Source organism: Coptis chinensis, chromosome 8 (genome assembly GCF_015680905.1).
Source record: "Coptis chinensis isolate HL-2020 chromosome 8, ASM1568090v1, whole genome shotgun sequence".
Lineage (NCBI taxonomy): Eukaryota > Viridiplantae > Streptophyta > Magnoliopsida > Ranunculales > Ranunculaceae > Coptis > Coptis chinensis.
In genome coordinates this window covers 10,601,543-10,616,896 of record NC_141463.1, presented here as the reverse complement: position 1 = coordinate 10,616,896, position 15,354 = coordinate 10,601,543, and the positions used below count along the sequence as shown (strand labels likewise).

At 33.4% G+C, this 15,354-nt stretch overlaps 1 protein-coding gene across 4 annotated transcripts; it reads right to left on the bottom strand.

Moving 5' to 3' along the window:
- Positions 1 to 2,346: 2,346 nt before the first annotated feature.
- On the bottom strand, positions 2,347 to 8,883 carry LOC147479879 (putative disease resistance protein RGA1). 4 transcript variants are annotated; one of them, XM_086575454.1, is made up of 4 exons: positions 4,975 to 8,883; positions 3,339 to 3,527; positions 2,967 to 3,250; positions 2,347 to 2,881 (listed from the first exon to the last, which is right to left on the bottom strand). In XM_086575454.1, the coding sequence occupies exon 1, from the start codon at positions 8,381 to 8,383 to the stop codon at positions 4,997 to 4,999; it is 3,387 nt and encodes a 1,128-aa protein (XP_086431580.1). In that variant the 5' UTR covers positions 8,384 to 8,883; the 3' UTR covers positions 2,347 to 2,881; positions 2,967 to 3,250; positions 3,339 to 3,527; positions 4,975 to 4,996. The 4 variants fall into 4 exon arrangements, with proteins under 4 accessions (XP_086431580.1, XP_086431582.1, XP_086431579.1 ...); XM_086575456.1 differs by having other exon boundaries at positions 2,967 to 3,246; XM_086575453.1 differs by having other exon boundaries at positions 3,339 to 3,465; positions 4,975 to 8,882.
- Positions 8,884 to 15,354: the final 6,471 nt, after the last annotated feature.

The following is a 15,354-nucleotide window of genomic DNA, read 5'->3' as shown; positions in this document are numbered from 1 at the left end:
CAGCTGACCGCACACGTAGCGTAGACACATGTCAGTTAACTAGTTTTAGCCTTTTAGGGGTGTTTATTTTTCTAAGCCTCTGAATGATGAATGCCGGATGTTAAAGGCCCATCATCTGAATGCTAAATGTTGATTGCTGAATTCAGAAAAACATGTTTGTTTTTTGTTAGAATAACCTGGCTCTGAAGGCTAGATATAAATCATTTGGACAATTTTACTCATGATATCTATTTTAAACACTAACTTGATTTCTTGTAAAACAAAATATATATTATATTTGAGGAGGGGAGATGGATTATCGAAGAAAAGAAATGATAAATAAATTTATTTAAAATATGTTTTCACAAATATATTTAACGGTTTATTTTCATATTTTGTTTACTTTCAAAAAATATATATATAATTCTATTTTTAACAAAGTGGATATTATTCACCCAAAAAAATGAAAATACCCGTGACGCCAACATCAAATTTTGAAGAACCTATTTTGAAACCATAAAGGTCAAGATAAGAAAGTAGATGGGTTCTTGAGATTGGGTTCTTAAGAAAGGGCAAAAAGAGACTTCCTCGTTTCAAGTATTAGAATTCAGCATTCAAGAGAAACTTTGGTGTTGAATGCTGAATGCTGAAAGTACCACTTAATGCTTAAGCTACTTAAAAAAAACAAACAAGTTTTGAGCCTCCGAATGCTTAAAACTTAAGCTTAAGAGGCTCTGGATGTTGAATTCAAAAAAAAACAACCCCTTAGTAAATACCCTAGCCAAAAAGCTATCTCTTAAAAAACGTTAAGTTGGCCATGCGTTCATTTATAACATTTCAATTGGGGTAGGGGTGCCAACGGGCCGGTTTTGGGTCGGGCATTAGCGATTTTGGTTTGGATTTTACTATTTGCAGTTCTATCGGTTTCGGTTCTCAACGGTTTTAATATGAGAATTATAGAACCCAACCCAAAACCATAAAAACCCATGATTTTTTATCGGTTTCGGTTCTAATTCAAGTCTTTATTATTTATTATGATTATTAAACAATTTCAATCATTTAAACACTAAAACTTGTTTTTGTTTTTATTTTTATTTTTTTCTTTTCCTACATGATAATATTTTATGTATAATTAGTGATGTATCAACAATCATATTTACATCAATCTATGAATATATATCAATCATACACATTAAAACATTTACCATTCATGTGATAATTTCAAGTTTTGATATAGAAATTAGAATAATCAAATATCTAACCCTAAAAATTTTTTTTTTTTTTCGTGCATACACATATATTTGTTTATTTGTATTAACTCGATTGTGTACACGTGCAATTACATATATTTGTTAACTTGATATATTTTACGTGCATACACATATACTTATACATATGTATTAATTCGTATTTTAAATCGAACATGCGAATACATGCATCTTACAATTACATCTCATCACTAATTTTGTCGCATCCATGTGTTCTGTGGAAGCTAAAAGAATTACTGGAGATCTTGAACGGGAGATGCATAAATTGGATAAGAGGGAACGAGAAGCAGATGAGTGTCTGAAGGTATATTTCGTTTCACATCATTTCTGTTTCGATTATAATACATTAATATATTGGAAATAGGACGTATTTACTGATATTCATTTAAACATTTGGGCAGACTTCTAGTGCTAAGTTACAGGATTTGATTAAGAAAAATGATGAAGAAATCCAGAATTGTGCTCATGAATTGCTCATGCTAGTTGATTCAGTCTCAAAGTACAAAGAGAGTATGGAATCTACATTGTTAAATATTAGGAGGGATGTCTCCGAAAACTGCTGAAGCTATCACAAAAGTTTAACAGGGCCCCTTGGCGGCAGAGTTAATTTGTATATGCATGGTCAGGTATGGGCACCCTGTATAGTTTCTTTTTCTCATGATTTCACTCCATTTCTCCAATTGTCTGTCCCTTGAAATCGGAAGAAGTTACATTTTTTTTAAGTAATTAGCCAGTGTGCACTGTGCGTAGCTACATTTCCGTAATGGGCAGTTGCTTTATTTTTAGTTTTAGTGTGGGGGGTCCTCATGGACTTCTATTAAATTTTCGAAAATTCATAAAGTTTTACCATTTTTATTGTGACGCAACATTCCCATTTTGCCATGTTTTTTCTTCTTTTAGTCATCCCAATGGTTAGCATAGGTTTTGGAGACTCGAGTCCGAATTTGTTCACCGGCTGCTAGATGTTGCTCCACGTGCACACTAACAACTAGCATCTTTGATCACAATTAACATAGAAAACGAAAATAATAAAAAACAGTATTTTTAATTGATAAAAACCGAATTTTATACTTTCTCATGAAACACCAACGCACTCGGAAATTTGAATAGTCCCCTTCTTCTTTAAGGCGTAAACTTATCAATGACTTAAAAACTTAACAATCCAAAACCCCCAATCAAAAGAAGGGCTCGAAATCACTAGTCTGTATCTACCAGCACTAGCGCTGGTGAACAAATTCGGACTCATGCAGAATCCTTTCTACTAAAAAGTTTACAAATCAAAAAATGTAAATAAGGAAATATAATTTCACCACATCTCGCACAACTGAAAGTGCTTTTTGGATGGTCGAGATCTTTGATTATATTCCACCGCCCTCAGATGAATATGGTAAATCTTCAAGTTGCCGAGCCGAATAAGTCAGACTGACAGTATTGGCTCTTGGATGAAGTAGGATTGCGCCTTGGATGAGGCCCGGTAGCACACTAGCATCGGGATGAGGTCAAAGGAATTCTATGGGATGGGACTGAACATGATTACTCCTTGGTGTTACAGCTTTTTACCAGATGAATTGCCACTCAAGGTAGAGGAGCACTTGCCATAAGCCCTTGAGCAGTGACATTTAATACAATACAAACTACATTAATAACAAAAGACCCTCTGTTAGATGAGACTAGAGTTTTGGTTACAGAATAGAAAGGAAATGAAGGAGACAAACTGACCTTAACTAACTTTATCTGAATATTGGCCTGCCAAAGTTACGTCATGCATTCCTCTATCTCAAGATTCTCAACACGTCAGGCATGGAAAGCCTGAGGTTGCAAAGAACCTGTGGCACAAACTGACCGTTCAGGTTGCAAATGTCACGCTCGAGTGAGTACCTTGGACTTAAATCTTCGGTTTCATCTGAATGAGGTACGGAGACACTAGCCAAAGACTCTCAAGCAAAGAATTATGAATTGCAGTCTTCAACGAGATGCTCTTCCTTGAGATCTGTAACTTCTACCTAGTTCACAAGGGACAATGGATAGAACTCCAGTTGGTTAGGACTTTACATGCTGGTTCAAAGAAGAAAACATATGAGATGAACTGACCTGAACAAATTCCATCTTCATTTGGCCTGTTGGAGTTGGATCAATCAAAAGTGCAACTGGCGCTCGGTTCATCTCATATGTTTGAAAAAGAGCTCTTTTAAAATTAGTCCCCCTTTGGCATTTACACCTGGCACGAAATGGCTCAGTAAATTCCCTCACATTAAGGACACTAACCAGCATTATAATCACCTATTTGAATCACTATCAGAATCAGGAAAGTTTTTTTCAAAAATAAATAAATAACAAAATCGAGAATAGGAATAAAAGAGGCAATCAAGTGTAAGGCAGTAAGGTTGTAAAGCGACCAAGTGTATTGTAGAATGTAAAGCCTATTATGGTACGTCATGATATACATACAAACACTGCTTGCACTTTTGCAACAAAAGAATTGAAAGACATAAGAAAATACTGGTGAATTACAAATTCCACTTGATCACAGGTTAGCTAATGATGCTCTCAAATTCTTGACCAGAAAATTAATTTTATAGGCATGGTTCCAGTTAGAGTGTTTGATGGTATACAGACGGCCGCAGTCAATGAGCTCAAATATGAGGAGCTTGGGTCTGGCAGCATAGCTGCGCTGATTACTCATGGCACTGCAACTAGGGACCCCATGCAACAGACCATCATAGAACTACTACGTAGTGTCTTACATAATTTCAGTTGATGACTGACCTTAGATGCATATCAATACGAATAAGCTCTCAAGTATTTTGAGTGCACTTGTGTTTCTTGCTCGCCAAAATTCTTTTAGTTCACTTCAAAAGAAAGTTAGTCATACTTCCTCAACTTGGCCCTACTGCTAGATTTCCCAATAATTTTACACTGACACAAGGAATTGACACAGTCATCTGACACAGTGTCGTGGCGGATGATACATGTCATGTATCACGATGATACATGACACGTATCATCCTCTTACACGATGATACATGACATGCATCACGATGAGACATGACACGTATCACCTACTACGTCACTATGTCGGATAAATGTGTCAATTTTATGTGTCAGTGTAGCAGCACTGTTTGTAGATTTCCACTTTTCACATATGAATATTGTCTGATTATCTAAAAAGAAAAAAGATTATTTCCACCTCTGGGTTTCATTTACGCATTAAATTGGCAAAACAAAGTTTTCACTACATAAAAAATGCTTCAGTGAAACATAAATAGAATGTGTGATGTAAAGAGGAAATAAAAACACAGCGAAATATCAGAACCGTACTATGCAACATCGACACAGGGACACAAAGTACAGGTACCCTTGTCGTTGTAACAAAGAGTAGAACTACAGGAGAGCAAAACCATAGGACTAAAGGATCATATCACACATATTCCTCCTCAAATATAGATTAAAATTACCAAAAACAAATGTGAAATCTAATTCTGGTAGCCATTTAGGCGAATAAACAATATGAAACTATCAATATTTACCAACAAAAAAAATAAAACACATACGATTATGTTCAAAATTAACTGTTATTTTTAGAACATACACCCAGTTTGATACACCAAGGATTCATTCCTAACATATAAGTAATTTTGGAGACAAAATCAACAATAAAGTCAAGAGATCATTATGGCGGTTAATGAAATTTTAGAAAATTATGCAGAGAATGAGGTAAGTAACTTACCTTACACATTGGTGTTGATGGTTTACAATTCAACAGTATTCTCGACTCGAAGGTGAGGAATCCGATTCCAGTCCTCGCATCTTCTATGTAGATCTGGATGACATTTGATGACACGAAGCAAAGTTAGTGCAGGAAGCTTTAGCAGCAACTCTGGCAGCTTTCTCAAATTCTTGCAACCCTCAATTTCAAGCGTTTGAAGTCTACGGAAATGTTGTACTTCCTCTGGTAAAGACGTCAACTGAGGCAACCGAACCAACTGTAAATCTTGAAGGGAAATGAGCTGCTGAAAATCAACAGACATGACTTCCAATTCTGGACAATCCCAAATTCTCAACATCTGGAGGGCTGTTAGATGTTGCAGCGATGATTCAGATAGAGATTTTAGACTCCCACAATTAGCAATCCCCAATTCCTTGAGAGAAGTCATGTTTCCTAATCCCTCTGTCAGAGATTCCAAACTTCCACATCTATAAATCCTGAAGAATTGTATTGTCGAAAGGTTTTCTAGTTCCGTAGGAAGCCTTTTCAGTTTGTCGCAATCCTCGATGAGCAAAGCGTTCAGACATGTAAGGTTTCGTAGAGGTGCTTCTGGAAGAGTTTCCACTTCATCAAATCCCGTAATACGAAGGTGAGAAAGATTGGGGAGTTTTTCCACCGATTTCAGCGAAGGATCGTTGCCTTTCCCCACAGATAATCTTGTAATAGAAGACGGCAGTGACATGGGTAATTTCAATTTGGGGCAATTATAAAGCTGCAAACTTTTGAGGCAAGAAAGGAGTAGCAGACATTCTGAAGACCATCCTTCCACGCTAGGCATGTCAAAAAGTCCGAGGAAAGTCAGTTTTGGGAGTGCAGTAGAAGACCCTACCCAACCAGGCAACATCGCACCTGGGTAGCCTTTAATAAACAACTTTTCGACATTCGGGTGAGGCTTGAGTGCTTCCAGTACCTCTTTGCTGTTGTTGCATTCAATTTCAATGCCAGAACAACCAACTGGCCATCGTAGGCATAGGTATGAAAGGTTCTCCTTACTCCTTAAGTTGGCTTTGTAAGCATCCCTTGGATCAAGCACATTCTGAATCCCATTTATGGTTAATTCTCCTTGAAGATGGTCTAGCTTTTCCAACTCCTGGATACCAGCAGAGTCACTAAGTTGACTCACCACAAACGTACTTAACTGCTTCAGGCAAGTCAATTCACCAATTCCCAATGGCATGTGACTCAACATTGGATCCTCAATGTTAATGTCAATGTAAATGTCTCTGCCAATCACTAGTTTTCTGAGCTTCCTCATGTGGCTCAAGTTCTTCGGCAACATTTTAAGATTGCGACATTTCAGTAGGTTCAGGGTCTGTAAATTTGTTAGGTTGCAAATAGATTCAGGTAAAACCATGATTCCACTTTCATAAAGATCAAGGCACCTCAACTGTTTCAAGTTTCCGATTGATGGTGGTAAAGTTGTTAATTTTAAGTTGTGGCTTAGCACTAGTATCTGCAAGTTTCTTAGGTTACAAACAGATTTGGGTAATGGTGCAATGTCCATGTTACTGAGGTTGAGATACCTCAAGTGTTTTAAACGACTGAAAATAGGTGGTAGACTACTGAAGGTCCATAAATTGCTGAGATCTAGCACTCTTAAGTACTCAAGTTGTGAAAGCCTTGATACAAAGAGCTCTAAAAGGGAACTGGTTGCACAGTGCTGGAAAAGGATTGTGCGGCAGAATGAATGGGATTTAAAAATTGTTTTCAGAGTTGCTTGCGATGGTGCGGAATCATATGTCACTGATACATGTCGTGCCTTCTGAGGAACATCCCTTATCTCACCAATTTTCAGAGACAAACAATCATTGACCATAACTGAGCATGCAAGATCGTGCATGAGATCGTGCATCTTGAACGTAACTTTTTGCAAAGTTACATTTTCATACATGTCTTGGAAGAAAGAGCGCCTCAGTAACTCGTTGAAAACTTCGCCACCGATGTCTTCCACCTCTATCCCCCCACTAGATTGGATAAAACCATTTGCCATCCATTGATGGATCAATTTTTCTTTCTCCATTGTATAATCTTTTGGATATATAGAGCAATAGGCAAAACAATGCCTCCAAATTGGAGGCAAATGGTTATAGCTCAATCTCAAAGCAGGTAAGATGGTATTCTCTCCACGTTCTTGAAGAGTCCAAATTTCGCTGTCTCCTACACATCTCCAAAATTCATCATTTCTGGAGCATAACAAGCTTCCTAGTGCCTTTACAGCAAGAGGTACACCCCCACACTTGCTTATAATCTCCTCACCCAATTTTATCAAGTTTGGAGTGATCTCATCGTTCCCCATACCAAACGCATATTGCTTGAACAGAAGCCAGCAATCATGATTTGGTAGAAAACTAAGTTTATGTGTAGGATTAATGATGCATGTGGTAGAGTCTACAAATGTTTGGAAACGTATAGATTCTACCACTGTCGGGAGACGAGTTGTTACAATGATTGAACTTCCTTCATCTCCACATACGAGAAGATGTTTTAATTTATTCCACCTCTCCCGATCAGGGTCCCATACATCATCCAATACAAGCAAAAACTTCTTATTCTTTAATAATTTTTCGAGGTAGTTTTGCATAGGATTTATCTCTGCAAGATCACAGCCCCTTTCTGAAAGACATTCTATTATCATTTTTGTAACTCTTTTGAGGCTGAAATCATCAGAGACACAAATCCAAATTCTGGTATTAAATTGATCTACAACTCTCACGTCATTATAGATCAATTGAGCAAGGGTGGTCTTTCCCAAGCCACCAATTCCAAGTATAGGACAGATGGAAAGATTGCTTTGACTCTTTGCATTGTCTAGCAGTATCTGCACAATAATTTCTTTGTCCTCATCTCTCCCATAAACTATTGGTTCAGTTAGTTTAGAGCTAGTTTCTCGGTCGGGACCTAGTTCTGTACCACCATTCTCTTTAAGTACACCACTCAAATGAAACTTGAGTCTTTCAGCAGCAATTTCATCAAAAGTTTCCCTGACTTGTTTAATTCTTTTTCCTACTTTGTGACGAAACACAAGTTGTTTGAAATCAAAACAAGTTGAGAGGGAGTTACTTACTTGCCTACCGCAACTCGGCTCCCCAACCTCTGACACAGTGCGTTGAAATTCTAATGCGCAATCATCCATAATGTCTTCGGCTTCATAAGCAGCATCCTTGAGCTTTCTTAGCCAATCTCCAATCAGCTTGTCTTCGGTCTGTTTCGTCTCGGCGTCATCAAGGACAAGTCGAACAGTGTCCAAAGTGCTGGATAGTTTCTCCAAGTCCTTCTTCACACCATATAGTAAACCAAATTCGGTGCTGATAAGAGAAGTTAAATTGGAACCAAGAAGTTCAACAATGGGAGAGACATGTACATCAGCCATATCTAAGTGAAGGGGTGGACGGGTGATGAGTAAATTTGTGGTGTTTGTTGAAAATATGACTTGTGGACAAGATATAAATATCTTGCTGAACACTTTACATGAGCTTGAAGAAAAACACTTATGTCTCACGAATGGAGAAAACTTTCTACCATCTACCACTCATTTTGTTGTTTGGGTCGAGGGTAGTTGCTTTTAAATTCAAGACCATATATGTCTCACGAGACTCCCGAGTCCAAATTTTTGATAAGTCGGTCAACCAGTCCAAATCCCATTTTTTTGCAGTTACAGGTAGAAGCAGGTTATTGGAACAAGAGACCTGTGTGGAGACCGACTGATGGAAGTCTTTGTTGTGTTATCTGTAGGTCCTCGCGTGATCGGCAAGTTATATAAACACTTTCTCCACATCAACATTTGTGTGTTCTAAGTTTGCTGGGGAGAAAAGCTTCCTTCCATAGCGCTTAGGACGCAAAACCATCCATAGCACCCTCTGCACCACACACGTGTCCCATACTACAAACTCGGTTAACTTAACTCTACCCTCTTTTCTCTTCTCAAATCTTTCGCCTAGATATTTTTAGCGCCCAACTATACTCAAAAAAATATCCTCATAAATAAAGTTTAGCACCCCCGCCCAAAAAAATATCCTCACGGAAATAAACAATAGATATTTGGTTTTCACACACAAATATATATATATATATATATATATATATATATATATATATATATATATATATAATTTAAAATATCAAGAATTTCTAAAAAAATAACTTAAGTTAATTTAAAATAATTGAATTTAAAACCTAATTTTTACAAAAGAATTCAAACCTAATTTTTTGTTATTTTTCCAAAATTCACCATAATGATTAATCTCCAAAATTTAAAAATGGTTTTTAAAAAAAAAAAAAAATATATATATATATATATATATATATATATATATAAAATATATATATATATATATATAATGGTCTAGAAATGTTGAATTTTTGTAATTGTTTTTTGCCAATATTAGAGGTTTCCAAATGAGTTGAATTTTTGTAGAAATGATCTTAATATTGAGCATATATATCCACAAAAAAATAAGTTTAAATTCATTTTGTAGGTGAAATTTTACTTACGTACTTATTTTAAAGTTAACTTAAGTAGCTACTTTTCAGAGAATGACTTATATATATATATATATAAGCCCGTGTATACGCACCGGCTCTTTTGAAAACATTTAGATTTTTTTTAGAAAATTGGGACTACTGTTTTAGTCGCTAACTCGTTTTAATTTTCTAATAAATTATTTTAAATGAAGTTTTAATTAAATTTTAAAAACCCATTTTTTCAATTGAGAGAGAGATCCTATTTTAATAGGAGAATAATTCACGTTTAATTAGATATGCTAGATTTTCTCTTTTCAATAAGAGATGAATTCTCATTTTAATAGGAGAATGATTCCTGCTTTAATTAGAAGTGTTAGAATTTGTTTTAATAGAATAAGAATTCCCGTTATAATAGGAGATTAATTAATTCCCGTTGTAAAAAAAGATTATCGTTTTTCAAATAGGAGAAAAATTTCCGTTTTAATAGGAGATGACGTGGAATTTTAATAGAGCTCGAAAAATACCCCTTGTAGGAGCTTTAATATTAAGACTAGTTTGTAGGCCCGTGCATACGCACCAGCTCTTTTGAAAACATTTAGATTTTTTTTAGAAAATTGGGACTACCGTTTTAGTCGCTAACCTGTTTTAATTTTCTAACAAATTGTTTTTAATTAAGTTTTAAAAACCCATTTTTTAAATTGGGAGAAAGATTCTGTTTTAATAGGAGAAGGATTCCCGAGAGAAATTCTCGTTGTAAAAAAAGATTTCCGTTTTCAAATAGGAGAGAAATTTTTGTTTTAATAGGAGATGACGTGAAATTTTAATAGAGCTCGAAAAATATCCCTTGTGGGAGTTTTAATATTAAGACTAGCTTGTAGACCCGTGCGTACGCACCGGCTCTTTTGAAAACATTTATATTTTTTTTAGAAAATTGGGACTACCGTTTTAGTTGCTAACCCATTTTAATTTTCTAACAAATTATTTTAAATTAAGTTTTAAAAACCCGTTTTTTCAATTGGGAGAGAGATTCTATTTTAATAAGAGAATGATTCCCGTTTTAATTATATACGCTAGATTTTTGCTTAATTTTCAATAGGGGATGAATTCTCATTTTAATAGGAGAAGGATTCCCGCTTTAATTAAAAGTGTTATAATTTGTTTTAATATGAGAAGAATTCTCGTTATAATAGAAGAGAAATTCCTATTTTTCAAATAGGAGAGAAATTCTCGTTTTAATAGGAGATGACGTGGAATTTTAATAGAGCTTGAAAAATATCCATTGAGAGCTTTAATATTAAGATATATATATATACTAGCTTTCGAACCCGTCCTACGAACGGGTGCCGTTATATTAAATTATTGTAAAAAATATTAGAAACTATGCATAGCTATGAGATATGAAAATTATATTAATAAGTCATTCAAATTTCTTGCACCACTCTCTATAAAAAGGAAGCATCAAACCTTGATAAAACTCATCGACTTCTTTTTGTTGTTAGATTTAATAATAGAAGTTTGATTGAAGTTTTGTGAGAATTCGCAATGTGACAAAGATAATATTGAAGCTACTTGAATAGCATGACATTCTTAATCATAATAACAAAATTATGATAAACACTACTTAAAATGCAAAACTATATTTGTCGAGATATTTATTCCCCCTACATATAATACAAACATGTTTTAGGGTTATTAGTTCAATGCATTTGCATCAAGTTTATGATTTTTTATTAATTATTCTTTGAGGTTAGTTCAATGTAGTACATTGGATTCAGTTTCCAATTTCTCATTAATTATTCTTTGAGGTTAGTTCAATGCAGTTGCATTAAGTTTCCGATTTCTCGTTAATTATTATTTGAGGTTAGTTTAGTGCAATTGCATCAACTTTATAATTTCCCGTTAGTTATTGATCATTAAGGTTAATTCAGTACAGTTGCGTCCAGTTTTTTATGTTTCGTTAATTAGTCTTTGAGATTAGTTCAATGCATTTGCATCCAGGTTCCAATCCCCCGTTAATTATTCTTTGAAATTAATTCAATACATCTGCATTCAGTTTCTGATTTTCCGTTATTTATATTTTGAGGTTAGTTGAATGCAGTTGTATCCAATTTCCAATTCCTGTTATTTAATTTTTGAGGTTAGTTCAATGCAGTTGTATCTAGCTTCCGATTTCTCGTTAATTATTATTTGTGGTTAGTTCAATACATTTGCATCCAGTTTCTGATTTCCGATTAATTATTCTGTGAGATTAGTTTAATGCATTTGCATCCAGTTTCCGATTTCTCGTTTATTATTTGATAAGATTGCATTTGTATCTAGTTCCCGATTTCCAGTTAATTATTGTTTGAGGTTAGTTCAATGAATTTGCATTCAGTTTTCGATTTTTCGTTAATTATTTCTTGAGGTTAGTTCAATGTATTTACATCTAATTTATTATTTATGCTTTGAGGTTAGTTCGATGCAATTACATCTGGTTTCTGATTTCCCGTTAACTATTCTTTTAGGTTATTTCCATGCATATTTGCATTTAGTTTCTGATTTCCCACCAATTATTCTATGAGGTTAGTTCAATGCAGTTACATTCGGTTTTTTATTTTCTGTTAATTATTTTTTGAGTTTAATTCAATGTATTTGCATCCAGTTTTTGGTTTCTCATTAATTATTATTTGAAGTTTGTTTAATATATTTGCATACCGTTTAAGATTTCCCATTAAATATTTTTCAAGAATTTGCATCCAATTTCTAATTTTCCGTTAGTTATTCTCTGACGTTAGTTTAATGCAATTGCATCCAATTTTCGATTTATAGTTAATTACTTTTTGAGTTTTGTTTATTGCATTTGCATAAAATTTTCGATTTTCCGTTAATTACTTTTTCAGCTTAGTTATGTATTTGAATCTAGTTTTCGATTTCCTTTTAATTATCCAATGTGGTGTGTAATACAAACTTCTATTAATCCATCTGTAGTGTCCTTGCAAACATGACATAAAAAATAAATTATGTTTGATTTACTATATTGGATCATCAAAGATTATCCAGTTCCCGATTTCCTGTTAATTATTTTTTAAATTATGCATGACTTATTATGTGAAATCTAAAAAGATTATCTACGAACAGGTGTTGTTATATTAATTATTCTAAAAAATATTTGCAAATATGCATAACTATTATATATTAATATTGTATTGATCACTCATCCAAATTTCTTATGATGTGAAAACCTCACTCTCTATTAAAGAAAAACTCACATTTGATAAAACCCTTCAACTTCATTTGGTTGTTTAATAATAGAAATTTGACTGAGTTTTGTGAGATTTCCTAATAAAAAGAAGTTAGGTATATATTGAAGCTACTTGAATAGCAAGGACTTACCAATCATACAGAAAGAGATAAGATAAACACAATTTTAAATGCAAAACACAACATATAATCCAACTATGTTTTGAAGTTAGTTCAATGCATTTGCATCTAGTTTCTGATTTTCCGTTATTTATATTTTGAGGTTAGTTCAATGCAGTTGAATCCAATTTCCGATTCCCGTTATTTTCTTTTTAGGTTAGTACGTTCAATACGGTTGCATCTAATTTCCGATTTCTCGTTAATTATTATTTGTTGTTAGTTCAATACATTTGCATCTAATTTTCAATTTCATGTTAATTGTTCTTTGAGATAAGTTCAATGCATTTGCATCCAGTTTCTGATTTTCGATTAATTATTCTGTGAGATTAGTTTAATGCATTTGCATACAGTTTTCGATTTCTCGTTTATTATTTGATAAGGTTGCATTTGCATATAGTTTTCCGATTTCATGTTAATTATTGTTTGAGGTTAATTCAATGAATTTGCATCCAGTTTCCAATTTCCCATTAAGTATTTTTTTGAGGTTAGTTCAATGCATTTGCATCCAGTTTATTTTTTAAGATTAGTTCAGTGCAATTACATCCGGTTTCAGATTTCCCGTTAATTATTCTTTAAGATTAGTTCCACGCATTTGTATCATGTTTCCAATTTATAATTAATTTTTATTTGAGGTTAGTTTAATGCAGTTGCATCCAGTTTTCAATTTCCCGTTAATTTAATCTTTGAGGGTTAGTTCAATGCATTTGCATCCAGTTTCTGATTTGCCGACAATTATTTTTTTTATATTAGTTTGATGTATTTGCTTTCAAGTTTTGATTTTTTGTTAATTATTCTTTGAGGTTAGTTTAATGCAGTTGTATCCATATTCCGATTTTCTATTAATTATTTTTTAAGATTAGTTTAATGCTTGCATTTACATCTAGTTACCGATTTCTCGTTAAATATTATCTGAGGTTAGTTCGATGCATTTGCATCCAGTTTTCGGTTCCCCATTAATTGTTCTTTGACATTAGTTTCATTTAGTTTTATATATGTTTTAAAATATTTGTCATTATTGTTTTGCTGTTATTTTTTTTATTATATATTTTGTGATGTTATTTTTTGTATAATTTAATTTTTCACATGTAATTTGTTTTGGTTTGGTATATAATTTATTTAAGCCCAATGTTCACTTTAACTGAATCTCGTTATTCCGCCGAATTATCTTCCCAAATGAACTAAAATTTTGGGAAGATAATCATTATAGTGAATGGTTCATAACCACAAAAAATTAGGTTTGAATTCATTTTGTAGGTGAAATTTTACGTACGTACTTATTTTAAGTTAACTTAAGTAGTTACTTTTTAGAGAATTACTGATATATATATATAGTGTTGAAAATTTATAAATTTATAAATTTAATTGGAATATGTCATAATTATTGTGATTTTTGGAATCGTTAACTATGAATAAATGTTTTAAATCTCATTGTGGATGGCGCATCAAATCGAAAGGGTTTTAGGAAAATCATTTTCGGTGGAAACTATTGTTTTTAGCAATTTAGTTTTTTGTCTCATATTTTTTTTTCGTAATTAGCTATATTGTTTAGGAAAAATTGGAGACTCTGTGAAACTCTAGATGAGATTATTTTTTCGTAATTAGTTATAGTGTTTAGGAAAAGTTAGAGACTCTCTGAAACTTTAGATGGGATTGTTTTCTTATTTATATCCTACTTTTTTATAAGTAGTAATAGAGTTTAGAAAAAACTGGAGTCCCTGCGAGTGTTCCAAAAAATAGATTGGTGAAGGTATAACTATAATATATATCTAAGGAATTGAAATATGTCATAATTATTGTGGTCGTAATTGTGATTTTTTTAATCCTTAGCTGAATGAATGTCTAAATCACACAGTGGATGACGCATCAAATCGAAAGGGTTTTAGGAAAATCGTTTTCGGTGAAAATTATTGTTTGCAGCAATTCAATTTTTTTGTCTCCTATTTTTTTTCGTAATTAGCTATATTGTTTAGGAAAAGTTGGAGATTCTGTGAAACTCTAGATGAAATTGTTTTTTCGTTAGCTATACTGTTTAGGAAAAGTTGGAGAGCGAGTCTATGAAACTCGAGATGGGATTGTTTCCTTATTTATATTATACTTTTTTATATTTAGTAATAGAGTTTAGAAAAAACTGGAGTCTCTATGAGGGTATAACTATAATATATATCTAAGGATAAAGATAAATATTTGTTTCCTATTTTATCTCATACTTTTTCTTAATTAGCCATGACACATGAACACACCCTAGAAACGCTTCCTCAATTGAAGAGGATAGAGCTATAATATATATATATAAAGATATATAGTTCTGCTTCGAAGGAGATGTACTTAAACGGACTTTATCTAAATATCAAAATTTCACACGAAATACACTCACCAAGGTTTTAAAAGTGGGGTCCTAAAAAGTGAAAACCCCATATCTCTCACCTATTTTCTCTCTCCCCAATATCTTCTTTTCGTGAGTGCACTTGGGAAAATGAAGGG